Source organism: Chelonoidis abingdonii, chromosome 5 (assembly GCF_003597395.2).
Source record: "Chelonoidis abingdonii isolate Lonesome George chromosome 5, CheloAbing_2.0, whole genome shotgun sequence".
Classification (NCBI taxonomy): domain Eukaryota; kingdom Metazoa; phylum Chordata; order Testudines; family Testudinidae; genus Chelonoidis; species Chelonoidis abingdonii.
Genome location: NC_133773.1, coordinates 94,337,529 through 94,357,116, shown reverse-complemented (window position 1 = coordinate 94,357,116; position 19,588 = coordinate 94,337,529). Strand labels below are relative to the sequence as shown.

Here is a 19,588-nt window from a genome sequence, read left to right as displayed (position 1 = left end):
TTTTTTTTTTGCCTAATTCAACCACGTGATTTTTCTTCAGCTATTTATAATTCACTTTCCCTGTTTGTCCCCCTCATTATTCTTTTCCTGAAAAGACTATTGAGACTGGCGGGGTGAAGACTCACTGGCACAGCGCTGTCTCCTGGGAATTAGCTCTTCCAGCCTGGAGTGCCCTCTGCAGGCTGGTGTCTCGCCTGCTGCTGGCCCCCGTGTCTCTCCTGGACCCCGGTGCCCCTTTACATCAGGGTTCTGCCCCCAGGAGCAACCCACAATCTGGGTCTCCCCACCCAGGGGAGCCGCCACAACCCTCCATCCCCACCTTGCCTCAGTGATTACTGCCAGTCACCATCTAGCCCCTGCTCACTAGGGCAGACTGAAGTCTGTAAACCACTCATCATCGGCCAGGGGGGTTAGGACCTGCTGCCTTTGCTTATCTCTGGGATGCCCCTCTGCAGCCCCAGTACCTTTTTGTAGGCCCTTCTATAGGCCTGCAGCCTGGGTTTTTTTCAGGGTGGAGCTCCCCAGCTCCCTTTGCCCTTTCCCAGCACTGTTCCACCTCGGGTACCCTTCTGACCCAGGCAGCCAGGTCCTTCTCTCTCAAGAAACTAGAGAGAGAGTGTCCTCCTGAGCTCCTGGCTTGCAGCCCTTTTATAGGGCCAGCTGGGGCCTTGATTGGGGCGTGGCCCCCACTGTGGCTGTTTCCCCAGTCAGCCTCTGCTTTTCTCTCAGCCCCAGCCCTCTCCAAGGGCTGGTTTTTAACCCCTCTTTACTGGAGTGGAGCTGCCCCGCTACAGAGACCTTTGTGCTTTTTTTCCCTGCAGTACTTGCTTTTACTGTTGTTGGCACTTAACACAATTTACATTGTTGCAGCATTCCGCTACTATAGTTCAGAGTAACTGCATCTGTATTTCCCTTCAGTTGTCCAGTAAGGGCACCCACTCTCAGGCTTCCAGCTTTCCAGCTTTTGCCTCTCTTGGACGGTGACATGCAGCCCTCTCCCTTCTGACTGGGATGCTTTTAGGCTGTACAGTTTCCTGCCTTCACTGTGTATTTCTCAGTGCAGACAATTTGCTCAAGGATGCCTGCTTGCTTTCTCTTCAGAGATGGTTAACAGGTGTAATTGCTACAGTTATAGGGTTCCACACAGCACTTCCCATGCAAGCATACTTATTTTTAAGCTAAAAAATTACAGTATAGAGAAGACATATTAAAAATAGTAAAAGAATCTACATGCATGCTAATAATAAGCTTACCAGAATTAACATGGATTCTGACAGGAACTGTCCTTCAATCCTTCATGCAGCAGAATTCCTTATAGTTACTAGTTTATTACAGCTTCAGCTGAGAACAAGCACCCAGTCTTATGTGACCTCAGTAGGCCAAGTTCTTCCAATCGTATCCTAAGGATTAGGGCCTTCCATGGAACAAGGGCCCTGTCCATTTGCTAGATCAGGAAGAAGGCCATGAGCCAGTTTAAAACCAGGCTAGTTATTTAAAAATTTTTTTTTTCTCTTTTGGTCTGTTGGGTTCTGGAGAAACCAGTTTGAACTAGTGTATGTGGAGCTTTCTGTGGAGGTGGCTTCTCGGGAGATGTTACAACCTGAGTGAATTTGCTTAATTATTCCTGCTTTCTCCTATTTACCTTTCTCATGGAAATACGTACAGTTCCACAATAACATATTCATAATTGCATTTTTAATGAAACAATGAACTCTAAAGATGTTAAAACTAAGTCAGTAAAGTTTAATTTCATTAAATTAAATTTATTTAGACTACTTCAGGAAATTTAGTCTGTTATCTCTCTCTCCTACAGAAGTGCATGTAACTAGAATTGGCTGGCAGCTTAGGAGAACCTATTGAATTGGGCAGGTGTATTTCTTGGATGGCAGTTTTGCTATTTTATACTTCCACATTTTCCTGTTTAGGTAACAAAACATTTTGCTAGGAAGCCAGCATATTTTTAAAAAAATGTGTACAGAGTTGTTTGATAATCATTTTGCATAATATATTTTTGTAGAATCTATGAGGCTGATCTTTTACATTTTTAATACAATGAACTCCAAAATATTTAAAGTAATTCATTAAGGTTTAACTTATTTAATAAAGTTTATTTTGGACATTGTAGGCAACTCTTCGTCTGACACACACACACGCACACGAGTTAGCTTAGTGTAAAAGGTATTGTGTGTTCAGAGTATGATTTTTCAAAAGTTCATAACTCAGTCAAATCTCAGCTAGTTTTCCTGGGAACGTATAACAGTACTTTTCCTCAAGACCATTTTCATGTTAAAGTTTTGCTGCTAGCTGCTTCAATGCTAAAACTGTTCAAAACAGCATTGCCAATTTTTCCCCCCCTACAGTGAACACATTTGTGTTTCACTGTCTTTTTTTCCTCAAAATAGCTGAACATTTTTTGCTTAATCTTTCAAATATTTTAAAAAGAGCACTCCTGGGTAGATTCCTCACCTGGAAAATTTCAACTCATAAGGGTAATGCTTCAGAAAATTAAGAACTGAAAACTGGGTTAGAATGGAAACCATTATGCAGCCCCAGCTATTGCAGTTGCTAGTACTTCTGTGATAATGAAAATTATTTGGAGTACTATATCAAGTGATAGTTGAAAACACTGTTATAGAGCTTTATATTGTAAAGGCTACCATATCCCTTAACTGCATTGATGAAAATGTCTTACTTACAGAATCTGACAGAAGACGTTGGTCAAGACGATCACCAGACAGGTACTTGATAATTACTTAGTTGAAATATACTGTAGGAATTTAAGCATGCATTCTAAGAGAAAACTAACTAAAATGATTAGTTCTAATATATTAAATGGCTAAAAGGGGGAATCTACTAGAAAATAATAAAACCAGTTTGTTTTCAAAAGCAGTGTTTTGAAAAACAGCAGTGCTTCTAATTTCTCCAACTATGAATGGTTCCTATAGGTCTCTATGACATTTCCCATTTTACTACTACTTCCTAACAGGAATTCACTAGACCAGTGTTTCTCAAATGCGGCCACCAGGGGCTTTTCTTGTGGTCACAGCCTCTGGAGTGATGATTGCAGGGGTGGGGGGTGAAGCAGCAGTCCCTCTCTTGGGGCTGCTAGCTGGGTTTGAGCCTTGTCCCCTCTGGAGACACAAACGCTGGAGGATCAAGGAGCCAGTGAGTTCCCCACCTTCCTGGGGGTAGTGGAGTCCGGCTTCAGTCCTGGGGTGACGGGTGATAGGCTCCAGCTGCAGGGCTCCAGACTCCATCTCCAGGCTCTGGGATCTGTCTCTGGGGTCAAGGCTTCAGGCTCTGCCCTCCAGCTGCACAGCGGTGAGCTCCGGCCCCTGGCCATATGACACTTGGCTCTGGCCCCGGGCTCATCACCCCCCATCGCCCCAGCCGCCTCCCCCGGCCCCCGTTCATTCCCCTATCACCCCTGGCCCTGCTGCCTCCCTATCTACCTCACCATTCAGGGCTTAATTTGTATTCTGGCATGCCAGGGTTGAGTAAGTCTGCTGTGAAAAGTGATAAAGGTGTGTTTGTTCATATCACTTTTCACAGCAGACTAAGGCTATATGTACACTAGCACTTTTGTCGGTCAGTGTGTGAACAAAACATCCTCAACTGACAAAAGTTTCACAGACAGAAGCAGTGGTGTGGACAGCAATATGTTGACAGGAGAGTGTCTCCTGCCAACATAGCTACCGCCGCTCATTGGGGGTGGTTTAATTATGCCAGCGGGAGAGCTTCTCCCACCAGCATAGAGCAGTTACACAGGAGACCTTACAGTGGCACAGCTGCACCGGTACAACTGTGCCACTAAGGTCTGTAGTGTAGACATAGCCTTAGTAGCTAGCTGGGAGGCTGTGAAAACTGATATTAACATACAAGTATCACTTTTCACAGCAGCAGATTTACTAGCCAGCAAGTCTAAAAAAAAAAAAGACAACCAAAAAAGCAAATTAAAAAACAACAAAAAAGTCAAGGATGTGCAAAGCACCTTATTTGTATTTCTGGTCTGTTTAGGTCCAGTAAAGAATAGAAACAACTGTACATTATTATTGCAGAAAAAGCCTACATAAATAAATTACAACGATTTGGACATGTATATGTGCATATTTATTCATTTTTCCTAAAGTTAATTAAATATTTTAGGAAAAATTGTCAGAGCGGCCACCAGCAAGAGTTGGTGGTCACACTCTGAGGCTACCAAAAATTTTGTTGTGATAACCCCTGACCTAGACTCTATCTGTATATGACTCTCACTTCTGGGATATAGGTTCTGAGCACAAGACTAGCAGAATCTCTCTTGCTGTTAAGGTTTTTGGACTCCTGTGAGCTGTAGTGGGAATAGAGCACAACTCAGGCCCCCACTGGCCATTGTGTGGCACCCCTTGCTACACTTTAGACACTCCAGTAAGCTTTTTCTTGACTGGGATTGAGGAAGGAATCTTGCTTACGGAGATGAATCTCTCTCTGTGTTGTTCGAATTCTTCTCCATATTCCAGTGATATTTGTTGAGTGCCGCTTCTTGGTTCTAACCTTGCCTTCTAATTGGGTCCAGTAGAGTTCTTTGAATTCCTGAGCCCTTTGTTTTGAAGGCTTGGCACAGTTGTTTCGTTGTTCTGTGTTCACTGGCACCAACATTTTTTTACGTGGCTTGAAGTCTTACAGTTTGGTGCCTGCATTAGTGCTTGTTTCTATTGAGCTGGGGCTATCTTTGATATATAGTCCCTTTCTCTTTAATTTTAGGTATGGTATCTAAAGAGGATCACTTAGTGGCCTCACACCTTGATCATGTAGTAGAACAGTGCCTTAAGACTGACCATTTTTGTCATGTTATCTGCTTCAGAAGTGCTAGTTCTGTTCGCAGATGTCATCTTGAGCACTGAAGAAAAGTGGGGAGTGCCTGCAGGTTCTCAAGACACCCCAGGAAGATTCTTGTAAGCCCAGTGTATGGTCAACATAGAGCAATTAAAAAGGCAAACTCTTGAAGCTCAGGGCTGAGTTGGCCAGAACTGCTGAGTGCTAAGATTCAGAGCAGACCTGTCTTCCACCCTCCCTGGTAAGTCTAGTGGGATCACCTCACCACTGAAGTGCCTTTCACCATCAGCAGAGAGGGCTTCACCAGATGTTGGCTCCTGAATGCACTCAGGGCCTTGGCATTTGAAGTTGTTGATACCTAGCTGTGTCTCGTCAGATGAAATGAAACCTCTGTATGAGAGGCTGAGGCAGGTGATGTTGAGGAATCAGAAGCTTCCCAATGACAAAACCCATAATGTCATCTCCACATTGAGGTCTCAGGATTTCCTCCTCCTGCATCCATATGCTGGAAGTGGAAATGGATAGGTTGATTCCACGTATTAGAGTATGCTCTGTAATTTGGCCTGATCACTCCTGGTCCTTTATATGGCTGTCGAGAAGTCCACAGTACCTATTTTGAGGTAATTCTCTTGCTCTGCATCATCAAGGGTAGGAACTCTGTATACATCTGGAACTTTCCTTCCTCCCACGCTAGTGCTTGTATCTTGAGAGTCAGTACTGTAAACTCAAGCCTCGCTGCTGCTGCTTTCGTGATGGGGATTTTTGCACAGCCAGGGTTAGTCCTGCCAGTGTCACTTATGATACTCCAGGTTTCCTTGTCACCTACATAGTTCTAGCCATTTGAGTTGGGACAGGCTGAGTATTAAGGTGGTGAGAGCTGCTATTTGAACTCATGTTAGCCAAAGGAGTCTTCTGCTTCAAAATACACATCTACTATGAGGAACATGACAATAGAGAAATCCTACCTTTTATCATTTTTCACAGAAACTCTCCAAGACAGCTGATTTTGAGTTAAAATCAGGCTGGAAGTCTACAAGGGTTACTTCTGTGCAGGAGATGGGCCAGTCATATCTATCCAACAGATGTGCTATACTTTTGCATCCTGTTGTGGGTGTGTTGGTGGAAAAAGGTTTAATAGATCCCTTGCATATCTTTCCCAATCTTTAAGGCAACTGAGAGAGTGTTTGTTCTCTGGAGACAAAGTGTACATCATGTAAGGTACTATTTTGGCCTTTCAGGAGCTAGTTAAGGGTATACTAGTGTGTGTGTCCCCATGTTGTCAGATTCTTAGGGGTTTTGGCACTTCTGAAACATCCTGTTTAAAGAGGCTTCTAAAAATCTAATGAAAGCTCTTTTTGAACTACTCTGTTCCTGTGAACATAAGTTTCTTAGATGGAATGTCACTTTCCTGGTGGCAGTGACTGCAGCTGAGAACATTTCAGGGTGATTTACCTTATCCCAAATTGCACAAGGGTATAATTGGTGCTGTTAACTCCTCTGACATTCCACTCTAAGGTGGTGGTTGAGGTGTTTTTTGACCTTAATGAGTTCCACCTATCAAAATTTTCCCAAGCTGGCATGCCCATGCTGGAGGGAAGATCCTTCTCTACAATATGCTTAATTAACCCAAGAATCTTTTGACTCTTTGGAGCAAACAAAGCCCTTAAAGTCCGTTCGACTTTTTGTTTCTTTTGAGACCAGTCTATTGGGCATTGCTGTTAGTAAGTGGACCCTCTCTTTAGGATGGAGTGATTTAAAATCACTTGATTTTTTCTTTTTTCAACCATTGGTTGAGATTTTGTAAAACTATTTGGAAATCTTTTGCTGTAGTAGTTTTAGACTGAAATTTGTAATGAACCAAATTATAAATACTTTTCTTAATGCCACTGCAGATGGGATGTTTTATTTGAAATTTACAAATCTGATATAGACAAAAACCAAAATACTGAAAATTTATATTTGCAGGGTCAGGGCTTTAAGCAGGTACGTAACTCTACTCACATGAATAGTCCCTCGACTTCAGAGAGACTACATTGTGCTTAAAGTTAAGCATGTGCACAACTCTGTGCAGACTCGGGTTAAAATTGGATTTTTATTAAGAACTTTTCTCTTAGTGGCATAACATCATTGTTGTTGCAAAACTAAATTACTTCAGCGTTAATTTTTTCATTGTTATTTAGAGGTTTAGTATATTAACAAAGTTATTGTGAATTATTTTATACACACAGGTCAATTTTTTCAAAATTAGGAGCCTAAAGTTATATTCCTAAAGATGGAATTTGCAAAAGCACCTGAATGATTTGGGGCCCGAAGTCCCATTGAATTCAAACTGCAAACCCTAACTAGGAGAATATGGCCTGACTGATGCATTTTAGCTTTCATGATATATACAGTTGGAAGATAGTATTGGTTGCAAAGATAGAATGGGCTTTTTGCTTATCAATTTCATATGAGTTTGTGGCAGTTTTCACGTTAAGGATATTAACGAGGTGCCGGACTTGTCTCTTTCAGCATAGATGAGTATTAATTGTGAAAGTACTTTAGTTAAATAAGTCTTTGTAAAATCTGAAATTATACTAGCAATTAAGTTGAAGTACATAATCACTTTAGCAATTTAAGACTCCAAGATGCGAAGAAAGTAAACTAACAGCATGTTTTTTAATTTAAGCTATGTGTTAAAATTAAGATTTTTATCCATTCTCTCTAAATGAATGTGAGTGTACATTTCTTATTATGGCTCTTCTAAAACTAGATGACAGATGCACAAAGTTTCCTGGATCAAAGGCAAAGCTACATCACTCCCCATATTAGCAATGGGTGTGTTGCAGGTACCTGTAAAAAAACAAAACAAAACAGTATTATTTTGTCTCCACACACTCTTATGGCATGAATTTGATCTCCTGAATCTGCAGGGGTCTGAAACTTTTCTGGAGCATGGAATCCAATGTAAGGAAGTCCAAACTCTCTCCTTCCAAAATAAACAAAGATGTCTTTTAAATATTCCTTATTTTCATTTGGCCTTTTGCATGTTTGTTCCTGCATTTGTGGTTTCATTCTGTAGGCTTGTACACTGTATTTCATGTTTGGGTGGGTGTCTTAGTGTTCTTCTCTAGTTTTTAAAAACATAAAACACCTTGCTTATTATCAGCATTAGCATTAGTTTTGTTGTTATTGCTTGCTGAAACTTTGCATTTATTTTATTTTTAAACATTCCTCAAGTTGCTTGATCTCCATGAGTGTAAGGATTTGCACAGATGTTATCTTTGGAGAAGGTAAAAATTATATATCTGTAATTCTGCTTTTCTAAAGACATCCTTTGCAGATTCTCATTTACTTGCCCACTTTCCCTTGGTTCAGAGGTTTACCACTCTCATTTTTAATCTCATATCTTGTTTTTCATTTTTCTTTGGGGTGTGTTTTTGAAGCGAGGATGATCATCCTGAGTTGGCTTTTTTTTTTTTCTGGGAACTTTAATCTCCTGCACAAGTGAAGGAACTGAAGGGACTGTTTGGCAAGCAACGTTAATAGTTGGCTGTTCTTGGGTGGTGATGGCACATGACAGACATTTGTGGTATCTTCCTTGCAAATGTTACCTTTTAAGTGTCAAAAGCCATTAAGAACTGCCAGTCTTGAGCAGTTTTTAACTCTCAGAGGCAAGAGTTTCTGGGACAGCCTTCTAATGGTGCGGAGGGAGGAGGCAAACAACCTAACTTGTGTTGAAATGGAGCTGGATATGTTTATGAATAGAATCATATGATGGGGTTGCCTGTGATAGCAAGGAATCATACTTGATGACCTAGGAAGTCTTTCTTTTCCTATGTTCAAGATGATATTTGCAGAGAAGCAGTTATATGTAAGTAAATTTTCTCTCAGTCTTAAGCAACTCCTATTGAAGACGGAGTTGTGTGTGCATTTGTAGGTGATCAGACCTGTAACTGATTATTAGTCAGGAAAAGTTAGAGAGAGAAACTACCTTAAAATAAAATGATCTCCTAGAAAAATCTCTGCAGAAAATATTCATATTAAACCAATACTGAACTAACAAAGCTGTTAGAAATTGCCTTTAAAGAACTGACAATCTTTATATTCAGATGGGCACACAACATAGCTATATCTTGTTTCTTTGTGAATTTTCATTACAAAGAAGTATTTAATAACAGCTGTGTACATGTATCATTTTTAAAATAAATGATACTTCTGTACTGTGATTTGTTAGTTTGTAGGTCATCATTGAGCAATTAAAAGTGCAACAAAAGATCTAATTAGAATGCAGACAGTAAGATCATAAATAACATATGCAGTTTGTGAAGACTTATACTTCTTGGAACAATATTTGAAAATATATTCCTCTTTCAGGTGTCTGTCTTTTTTTAAAAAATAGTCACTTTATAAATTCTGTGCCCTCTACTGTTCTTCCCATTCACTCAGTGGCTATAAATCTGAATGTAGACAAATTCAAACTAGGAATAAAGTGCAAAATTTTAAATTAGGATAATAAGCCATTGGAACAGTTTATCTGGGATATGATAGTTCTGGGCTTGATGCAGGAATTCTTGAGTTAAATTCTTTGGTCTGTTGTATTCAGGAGGTCTGACAAGATGACCATAATGGTCCATTCTGGCCTTGAAATCTATGAATTATAAAAATACATAGTGTTCTCCCCTCCCTCCATTGTAGGACCAGTATTATTTCACTTCTCCTCCCCTAAGCATCCACATTCTGAAAAGTCATGTATTGAATTTTGCAGTCCCTACATTCGGTTTGGCAATTTACTAGGAACCCAAGGCCCCTGCCTGTGTTTCATATAAATTTATATATTTTATATCAAACCCAAATGCCTATAGTCATATTTGTATGTTTATTTTTATATATAGTAATTGTTGCCTGAGTGACCTAGAAATAAAAAATCCGCAATTCATCAGCTTTGTCTTTAAACTAAAGTTAGAGGGGAAGGAATGGCCATGGGCTATATTTAACAGTAGCATGTATTTTGGGCAGTCACATTAAAATTTAAGGGTACCCTAGAATCCATACTCCATTCACTAAGTTGTTTTGTACTGCTCTAGTGTGTGTGTGGTGGAATCAGTAAATCTGTGCCTCTTGTCCTTCTCTAAACAACTGATTAGTCCTGCTCACCTTAAGACTTCCAGTTTGTGCGAGTGTTTATCTGTCTATTCACTTGCTGACACAACCTCTAAAAACTTGACTTAAAAGGTCATTAAAAAAATTACAGCCTCTGTAAATTATAGGCATTTCAAGATTGTGTAAATGAAATTCAGCAGATATATTCATGTGGACTTATCACTAATAAGATGACATAGTTTCTTTAATCCATTTTGTATTATGCACACTGAAGTATATTTTGGAGCTTTTGACTCAGTTTAGGTATGTTCCTCTTCTCAAATAACTTTCACTAGGACTTTCATCTTTTGCCTCACAACACCAGCAATGTATTGCTGCAATTGTCCCCAGCAATGTGCTGCTTGGAGTTCTTATTACTTAACTAGCTCCTTAATGTATATTTTAAGTCTGAGACAGTAATTTTAGTATTTTCGAGCTCTTTTTAAAAGAAAACTAGAGTAAAAGAATTTATTCTTTTGGAAGCCTTCCTGAGAACGTTTAATATTTGCAGTGCTCCTTCACTTGTCCCTTTCTTTCAATATTATCTTCTATTTTTCTTGTCTTTTTAGTGGTTTTCTTTCTTGTTTTTTCCTAACCCATTATTTGTATATTTCCATAGATGAGATTTTTTTGTTTTTACCTCTTCCCACTTTGCACTCCTCTCCAGCATAGGCTTGACCAGTCAGTCATTACTTTCCTGAATAAAAAAGATACATGAATGCTGGGGATTTGAAGAAGACTTGAACATCACAGGTAGGTCAGTGTTAGGGAGAATTCCTGAAATGGAGAGAACTGCTTTCTTCTCTAAAACAATATGGATGGGAGGGCAAGACCAAAAATGGATAATAGGTAGGAGAGTATGATCAGCTAAACCAAAAAATTATACATCTGAAGCTATCATGTAAAGAACATATTGCAAAATCTAATAACTTCATAGGATCTATTGTTTGTATCTCAGTTGTGCATCTGAACTTCCTTCCTTATATTACTTTCAGAGCACTTGGGAGAGATTTTCAATGGCACAGAAGGCAGTTAAGCACCAAACTCCATTGCCTTTTTAATGAGAGTTGAGCACCTACCTTCATCCTGTGCCACTGTAATGTCTAAAAATGGAAAGTTTTATGGTCGGATTTTTCTGAAGCGTCAAGCAGTGAAACATATTTAGAGGATTATATGGGATTTTACTACATTAAGAATTACCTTGGATGCCATAGGAGCTACACAGAAGGTGAATTAAAGGCTTACTATGAAGACTACCCTGTTGTGCAGTTCCTTGCAAATACCTTAACTTGGCTTCTCTGCCTTTTCTTACCCTTAGCCTTCTCTCTATTATCTTTTTAAGTTCTCTGCATGCTATTCAGAGCTGTACTGACTCTTCCAGCTGGTCTTTATCCTGTGTTTTATACACTGCTTCTTCAAGGTTGTGTGCTGTGGTCATTATTTCTAGTTAAGGAGGGTTGGACAAAACTCCGTTTCTGGGATCAGTCGTTGTTGCTCCTAAGAGAGTCAAAGCAAAGTGACAAAGGTGCTTCCTACCAGTAGCTGTTGAGTATGCCCCTCCCTGTAGAGCACTTCCTGTTCTTCTTGGGCCAGAGAACAAGACATTGGGTTAAGAAATCAAACAAGAGTGTCTATTAGAAGTATTGTGCTCTAATCACAGGACCAGCCCTTTATTTTGACAAGTGATGGGCAAACCTCAAAAATTCTGGTTTGGACAAGTAAGTGAAAGTTAGGATGCTTCCTGAGGCTCTAAAGCAGATTTTCCCAGGAGGTTTGTAGCCCTTATTTATACTAGACAGATTGAAAATAGTACAAGAGACTGGTTTTTGATCCTGTAGTATTTTTCAGTGCTTTCTGTCTTCACAGAAACCACGAAGTAGAGTGAGAAACCAGGAAGTAGAGTGGCACATAAACATGGGTGATGTTTTATTTTGAAAGGAGATGGGGGAATTTTGTTTAACTTTGAAATGTCAGTTCTTTTATTCAAATCAATTCACCAGTCTCTAATTTTTTGAGGAAAATGCACATGGTTTCACTGCCCTGTAACTATTTTTATTCCTTCTTTTTAATACCCTCCATAGGAAGTCTCCGATCTTGCAGTTCATCAGACTGCTTTAGCAAAGTGATGCCTCCAAGGAAAAAGAGGAGACCTGCAGCCGGAGATGATTTATCTGCTAAGAAAAGTAGACATGATGGGTATGTCATCTTAATGTGAACTAATAATAATGAAATAACATTATTGATGAACAGTTGGGGTGATAATCCACTTATGAAATGGTAAAAATGGCACTAACTGTGGAAATCTATGCCTATGACTGAGTGAGGAATGCCACCGAATTTTTGCGGCGTTTCGGTGGTGACGACTATCAATGACTTCACTTGTCGGCGGCAAGTGATGTCATCGAGAGGCGTCGCCGCCAAAACGCCGCAGAAATTCGGCGGCATTTCCGCAGATGCTCCACCGCTGGCCAGAATGCGGGTGCATTTAGATGGCGCCCATGGGCACTGTGTTGGGGACCCCTGAGCTAGACAATGGGGCTTGTGCTATGATGCTCTACTGTATAATAAGTGTCTCAAAAAGCAAATGTACCCATAATAAATGTCCTCAGATGAAAAAAGATTTTTTTCTAATTGCCAGCCTGGAATTTCAGCATAATATTTATTCAGACTGAGTTATTTCCATTTTGTTCACTGTCACTAACAATAAAGGTTCTCCAAGCCAAATTAGGCACCTAATTATGTCTGGGCAACTCCATTGTGTTTAGTGGAGTTGCACAAGTGTAACTGACTTGGAACTTATTAAAATAAATCTGTTGATGCTGATGAAAGGAATAGAATCCAGCTCCCCTTTTCTTTGCTTTGTTGGCTATGCAGTACTAACAAGAACAAAAAGCAATACGTATGTCTTTTTTAAGCATTTTTTTACTAATTTTCAGGCATAATAAAATTAAAAAGTAAAACAGGATGCACAAGAAATACTACAACATTATCTATAAGAATGTGGCAAATGTACCCATATAAATAGCAAATAGAATAATGAAGTGAGACCAGAAACAATACTTCTTTTTCACAAAACCTAATAAAAGTTTAATATTGAACATTTCCTCTGCCAAAACATTGAGACAGTACATGAGATCCAGAAAGTAGTGCTGTCTGGAAACAAAGGAAACTGACTTTAGTGCAAATAGTAAACAAATAGTAAAAAGCTAGTTACATTTCTAACATTTTTCTGTTTTAATAATCTAAGGTAGTGCTAGTGTGTGTTTTATACAGGTAAAGAAGTTAAAAATATTCTGCAGGTGTAATTTTAAGGATCTTCATTGTGTCTCTCCACATTTAGATGTGTAACAAATAGCTCTTCATCTTAAACTCTGCAAATATATTTCAGGTGACTTTTAGCTTTTGGGTAGAATCAGACCGGTCATTCACTGGTAGCAGGGGAATGTCTCACTCTTGAAGTTGCTTCCAGTTTTATTTGCACCCACAGCCACCAATGACTTAGCCTGACCTCCATGCTTCCGAGCTTTTCTGAGGAAAATTTCACCTTTTAGTTCATATTTCTGACTAAAAGTGTAACTGACTAATTTGTCGATAATTCCCAGCTGTGTCTCAGGACTACATCTGTCTTTTGAGGAACGATTTCCATTGTCTGTGCTTTGCCTTCTGAGGTGTTTGTGGTGGTGTCTGGTGCCCCTGCAGGCTTCAGGGAGCAAGTTATGCTGAGAGGCAAAAAGAAGACCTATCTCTCCTGGTTTTACGCACTCTTTACCAAGGATCTTGTTGGGGAGCTCAGTCTTCTCTGTTACACAGTTCAGTCCTGTTCCTTTTGCCCCCAGAGCAGCCTGGGTGGGTTTGCCTTACCTCCCGCTCCCACCACCACCGCTTTTTCCTAGGCAGGAAAGGAGGCAGGTAGGATTGGCTCCAGGAGCAAAAAGCCCTTTCCCTCATTCTCTCCATCGGGAGCAATGCCAGAAGAGTGGTGTTAGGTGGAAAATTATTCCTCAGTGCCTAGAGCTCACTGTGAAACTCAGCTGCCTTCTGCCCCTCCATCTCCCCTCAAGTTGCAGATGGAGGGCACTGGAGACAGCCCTGGAGAGTATAGCAAAGGGGCCTTTGGGCCAAGTTTACTACCCCATTGCCATCCTGGTAACAGGCCTTCTGGTGTTCCTTACTGATATTCCAGACTAAGGTCTCCAGGAGAAACAGACCCATCTGGCCCATGTAGACTCCATACAATAAGAAGTAGAGTCTCTGGGGAGCCTATTCTTGAATGCTATTACCTTCCATGAAAGATGCAGAAAGACCCCATATAGAGGGTGGGAAAGACAAGAAGCCCAGCCTCTCATAAGGCAAGGAGGCTGCTAGCCGCTTAAAATATTTTGACCCATATCTGAGTCCAATTTTAATGTCTCCTCTGAAGCCTGTTCATAGGGACAAACTCCCAAAGCGGATATTAAAGAAATTAAGTCAGTGCTGGTCCCTTGCTTGTCTTCAGAATGCAGCATGGTGGATAATCCTCAGTGTCTTTTTACCCTGCTCACCTTCATGGAGTGTAGCATGACATATTAATGCAGAAAAGACCAGATTACAGACATGCTGATTATCTGGGTGCACAGGTGTATGCACACAAAAAAGAGGGATTTCTTCCTGCGTAGGGGAGGAAGATCAGCTGCCTGAATCAGAACTACAGGATAGCATCACCTCAACCCTGGGTATGAAAGCTCTCAGGTGGCATCAGCACAACAACAAAAACAAATACAATAACATAAAATTATGAGGTCTTGTTTGACACCATCCGTGTATTTCACAAGCAGTGCTAACTATGGGAATAATATTATAAAGATAGTCCTTCAGCCTAATAATCCTATAGCCTAACGGCTTCCCCCTGAAAATGATAGTAGGAGCTGAAGCTGTTTCATGTACGTATAATGGAATCTTGCTCATTGAGATCAGAGGCTCAAATAAATCTCACTCTTTTAGTGCTACAGTGGGCAACTTCTTGAGGGACTCGAGGCTATTCATAATCACTGGAAAAGTAGATTTACAACCCTGGCTTCTGACAGATTCTATAGAAAGGAATACAGATCGCATGGCAAGCTAAAGTAGTTCCTAAAAGTGCAACAAGGGAGAATGTCACTTAGCATCTGGTAGCTGGAGCAAATCTGGGGTGCTGAGGGAGGTCAGTTGCAGTGTTCCCTCAAATTTTTCCCACCTACGTGTAGAATGAATTTTGTTATGTGCACCAATATGGAGGTGATGTGTGACACATCACCTCCATATTGGTGCACCTAACAAATTCATGTGGTGGGAGTGGGGCTGAGGGGTTCGGAGTATGAGAGGGCTCAGAGGTTGAGCACAGAAGAATTCAAATACCACTAACTTCCTTATCACTGACGGCGCATTCGAGACAGACCAATTACCACCACAGTACTGCAGGAATTCCATTTCTCCAAGGATCTCTTGGCTTCTGAAACACTGGAATCCCTACTACTTGGTACCAATGTAGTGGTACTAACCACATCTCGGACTCTGGAATACCCTGTGGTACCAAGATATTCCCCTCCGGCCTCTTTATCATCTCCACTTCTATTGAGCGAAGAAGAAGAGGGCGGTAATGATGATTTATCTTCTGTCTCAGTTCAAAGCTTCCCAGAGCATTGTCAAGAGACATATCACCTAGAAATACAATAACTAACAGGACATACAAGGCCCAACCACTTGGTATGGACACCCTTGGGCACTACCACCTATGCCCTTTACCCCACCCCAGTGGCTGTATTGGGACCCATAGAATCATAGAACTGGAAGAGACCTTGAGAGGTCATCTAGTCCAGTCCCCTGCATTCATGGCAGGTCTAAGTATTATCTAGAGCAGTGTTTCTCAAACTTTTGTATTGGTGACCCCTTTCACCTATGAGCAAACCTATGAGTGCAACCCCCCTTACAAATTAAAAACACTTTTTTTGTATTTAACACTATTATAAATGCTGGAGAGAAAGCGGGGTTTGGGGATGTAGGCTGACAGCTCGCGAACCCCCCGTGTAATAACTTCATGACCCCTTGAGGGGTCCCGACCCCCAGTTTGAGAACCCCTGATCTAGACCATTCCTGACAGGTGTTTGTCTAACCTGTTCTTAAAAATCTTCAATGATGGAGATCCCAGAACCCCCCTAGGCAATTTTTTCCCACGGGTATCCTATAGACACCAGTTCTCTAGGACCTTGAGTGTCTCCCATATGGATAGAGGAATGCAATCTCCATCAGCTTCCCTTTCTAGACCCCAAGATCCTCAAGAGGAGACCTTTGAGGACCAGGAGGCAAGGCTGAATAAATAAATTAATTCAGCAACAAACATTTCATCGTTCTCTCCAGAGGAGGCCATAATGCCCCCTCCACCAACTATGACAGACAACCTCAAACAATTTCAGGACCTTACCAGGAGAGTGGCGGACTCACTTCACATCCCCCTTGAAGTGAAGATGTTGCAACACAAGCTGCTGGACATCGTGCATGCTTCCTCTTTAGCTCATATTTCACTCCCAGTCAGTGAGGACTTCCTAGACCTAGCCAAAATCATTTGGCAAACGACAGCCATGATAATGCCAACATGCAAATGAGGAGACAAAAATATGCAAATTATCAGGCCTGGATGGCAAAATATAATCGTATCAGTTATGGGAAATTTTAATGCCTTTATTGAATGTCTCCCAAATGATCAAAGAGAGCAGTACCAAGCCATCATTGCCTAAGGCCAGCTTCTGGCAAGGACAGTACTTGAAACCACATTAGACACCGCGGATGTAGCTGCCCACTCTGTATCAATGGTGTTAGTAATGAGGGGAGCTTTGTGGCTTCACCTTTCCGGTCTCCCAAGAGAAGTCCAAACAGCTGTGGAGGACCTTCCGTTTGAAGGATCTGAACTCTTTGTGGAGAAGACAGATTGTTCACTGCACCCATTGAAGGACTCAAGAGCCAGGTTGCACTGCTTAGAGATCTACATGCCTGCACAGAAAAGAAAGTACAGCAAATCGCAGAGAAAAGAAAGATCCTAAACTGCCCAGTTCCATCCGTCCCCATCTTAATCAATCATTCACATCAGCTCCTCAGCAGAAAAGACAGCGGATGGAACAGAAGCCGGCAGCCTCCCACACTTAAACTGTACAGTCCTCAACGTTGAAACATCAATGTTGAGACATTGATTGAAGCCCCAGGCTACCACTCCCATCATCAGTTGCTGCAAAACTCAAACTATCTACATCCCTTCAAACACTGTCCTGTTCTTTTTCGACAAAACTGGGAAAAGATAACATCAGACAAATGTGTACTGGAGATCATGTCCATTGGTTATTCAGTCCACTTTACCTCCTTCCTGCCTACCCATTCTCTCTCTCTCTTCCTCTTCAGGGACCCTTCTCACAAGAGCTTGCTGCTTCAGGAAATAAATCCATCTCCTAAACCTTGGTGCTATAGAACCAGTTCCCAATCAACACAGAGGGAAGGGTTTCCACTCCAAATACTTCCTGATACTGAAAAAGAATAGAGGATGGAGACCCATTCTGGATCTGAGGTTTCTAAACAAATATGTAAAGTCACAAATATTCAAGATGGTTACATTAGCAGCAATAATTCCATCTCTGGACCAGAGAGACTGGTTCTTGGCCCTAGACATATAAGATGCTAACTCTCATATCGTGATTCCACCATCCCACGGAAAGTTCCTGAGATTCACCTTGGGTCAAGACAATTTTCAATATAAGGTGCTTCCATTTGGCCTATCATCCACATTCAGAGTGTTCTCAAAGGTCCTATCTGTTGTAGCAGCCCATCTTTGCAAATCATGGATCATGATACATCCATATCTAGACAACTGTCTACTCAAGGCACAATCCTTCAACGATGCCCTGTTAGCTATGCAAAAGACTATAGATCAGTCATCCCCAAACTTTTCAGGGTTATGCCCCCGCCTTGCCACTATCTATGCCTCCTCTGGGGCCAGGAGCAGGGCCGCAACTGGCAGGGGTGCACAGACAGAAGTAATGGGGTTGAGGCTGGACTGCAGCTGGGGGTGAGTTTGGGGCTAGGCCCGGGGATGGAGCAGAGTTTGGAGTGGGACTGGATGGCATTCCTTCCCTGCCGGCCCCTCATGGGGGCTGGCCTGGGACCTGCTGTGCCCTCTGAATATTCTGCTGTGCCCCCCAGGGGACTGCACAGTTTGGGGACCTCTGCTATAGATGTATTCACGCAGTTGGGACTACAACAGAAAGCTCAAAAATCGACTCTGACTCTAGTACAACAGCTAGAATTCATAGAAGCTGATCTCAGTGTGGTAAAGGCCAATGTCTTCCTACTACTACACAGATTCAGCACATTAACCATCTTAATCAATCATTCACACCAGCCTCCAGACCTTAGCCAGAAATTGCCTTCAAATACTCAGACACCTTTGTGATAAGTCATGCAAGGTTCCACGTGCGTTGTGTTCTGGCATGACTCAAAATGGTATATCCATCAAAAAGAGACAGATAGAACAAAGTACCGTCAATGTCCTTGATAGCCAAAGACTCTCAAAAGGTGGAAATATCTGCAGAATATCTGTACAGGGGCCTTCTCCAGTGTTGATACAGACAACAGATCCATCTTTACTGGACTGGGGAATTCACCTAGATGATCACATGGTTCAAGGCAAATGGTCCCACTTAGAATCAACACTACATATCAACCTATTGGAGCTCAGAGCAGTTAGAAATGTTTGCCTACCATTTGATGAAGGCAAGCATGAAAGTCATGGCTGACTACATAGTATATATATTCTACATAAACTGCCAGGGAGGAGCGAGATCACCATCCATTTGAGCAGAAGCAGTGACACTATGGAACTGGTGCATTCGGCAGAGCATCATTATATCATCAGCCTACGTGCCGGGTGGGGAATACCACTGTGGACATGCTCAACAGAACATTCTCGCAGAAACATATATGGGAAATGGACCCAGTTGTTCTCCACAATTAATTTTAGTGTCATAGGGTCCCAGAAATTGACTTATTTGCCATGACCCCACCCACCAAAAAGCTTTCAGTACTTTCCTGAAATATGCCAGGAATAATATAATGGGGAAGGAATAATGTGGCACCTCTGCTATTTTCCACTGTTAGAATGGTAGAGCAAACACAAAACAGTGAATCCTCTGCAGTTCTAGACCAAAATATTTTTCACCTAGTATCAGCAGGGAAAGATGAAGAGCTTACTTTTGTCCATGTTGAGTTTCAGTTGACTGCTGTGGTGGACATCTGCCGGGAGATGTTAGAAAGACTGGGCTAAGATTGGAGGGAGACAGATCCAGAGCAGAGAGAGAGTGAGGGCTCAGGAATTCTGCATTAGCAGATCTTAATGCAGGATCTGACTTCTGTTGCTGTTTTTTTTTTAATTGTAAAGCATTTAGCCTGCTTTTGTAGGTTAGTATTGTTAATCTGTCCTCTTCCTAGAGTTCTGAGGAGGTTATATCGGGGTGAGCAAACTTTTTGACCTGAGGGCCACATCTGGGTATGGAAATTGTATGGCAGGTCATGAATGCTCACAAGATTGGGGGTTGGGGTGCAGAGGGGGTGAGGGCTCCAGCTGGGAGTGCGGGCTCCGGGGTGGGGCTGGGGATGA

The 19,588-nt window shown here is 41.6% G+C and overlaps 1 protein-coding gene across 1 annotated transcript in view; it reads left to right on the top strand.

Annotated features, from left to right (window-relative positions):
• Nucleotides 1-19,588, top strand: part of DCUN1D4 (defective in cullin neddylation 1 domain containing 4) — a 115,733-nt gene that overhangs the window by 29,274 nt on the left and 66,871 nt on the right. The window contains 2 exon segments of the mRNA XM_075066462.1: nt 2,699-2,738; nt 12,018-12,132. Coding sequence (XP_074922563.1) covers nt 2,699-2,738; nt 12,018-12,132 — 155 coding nt within the window.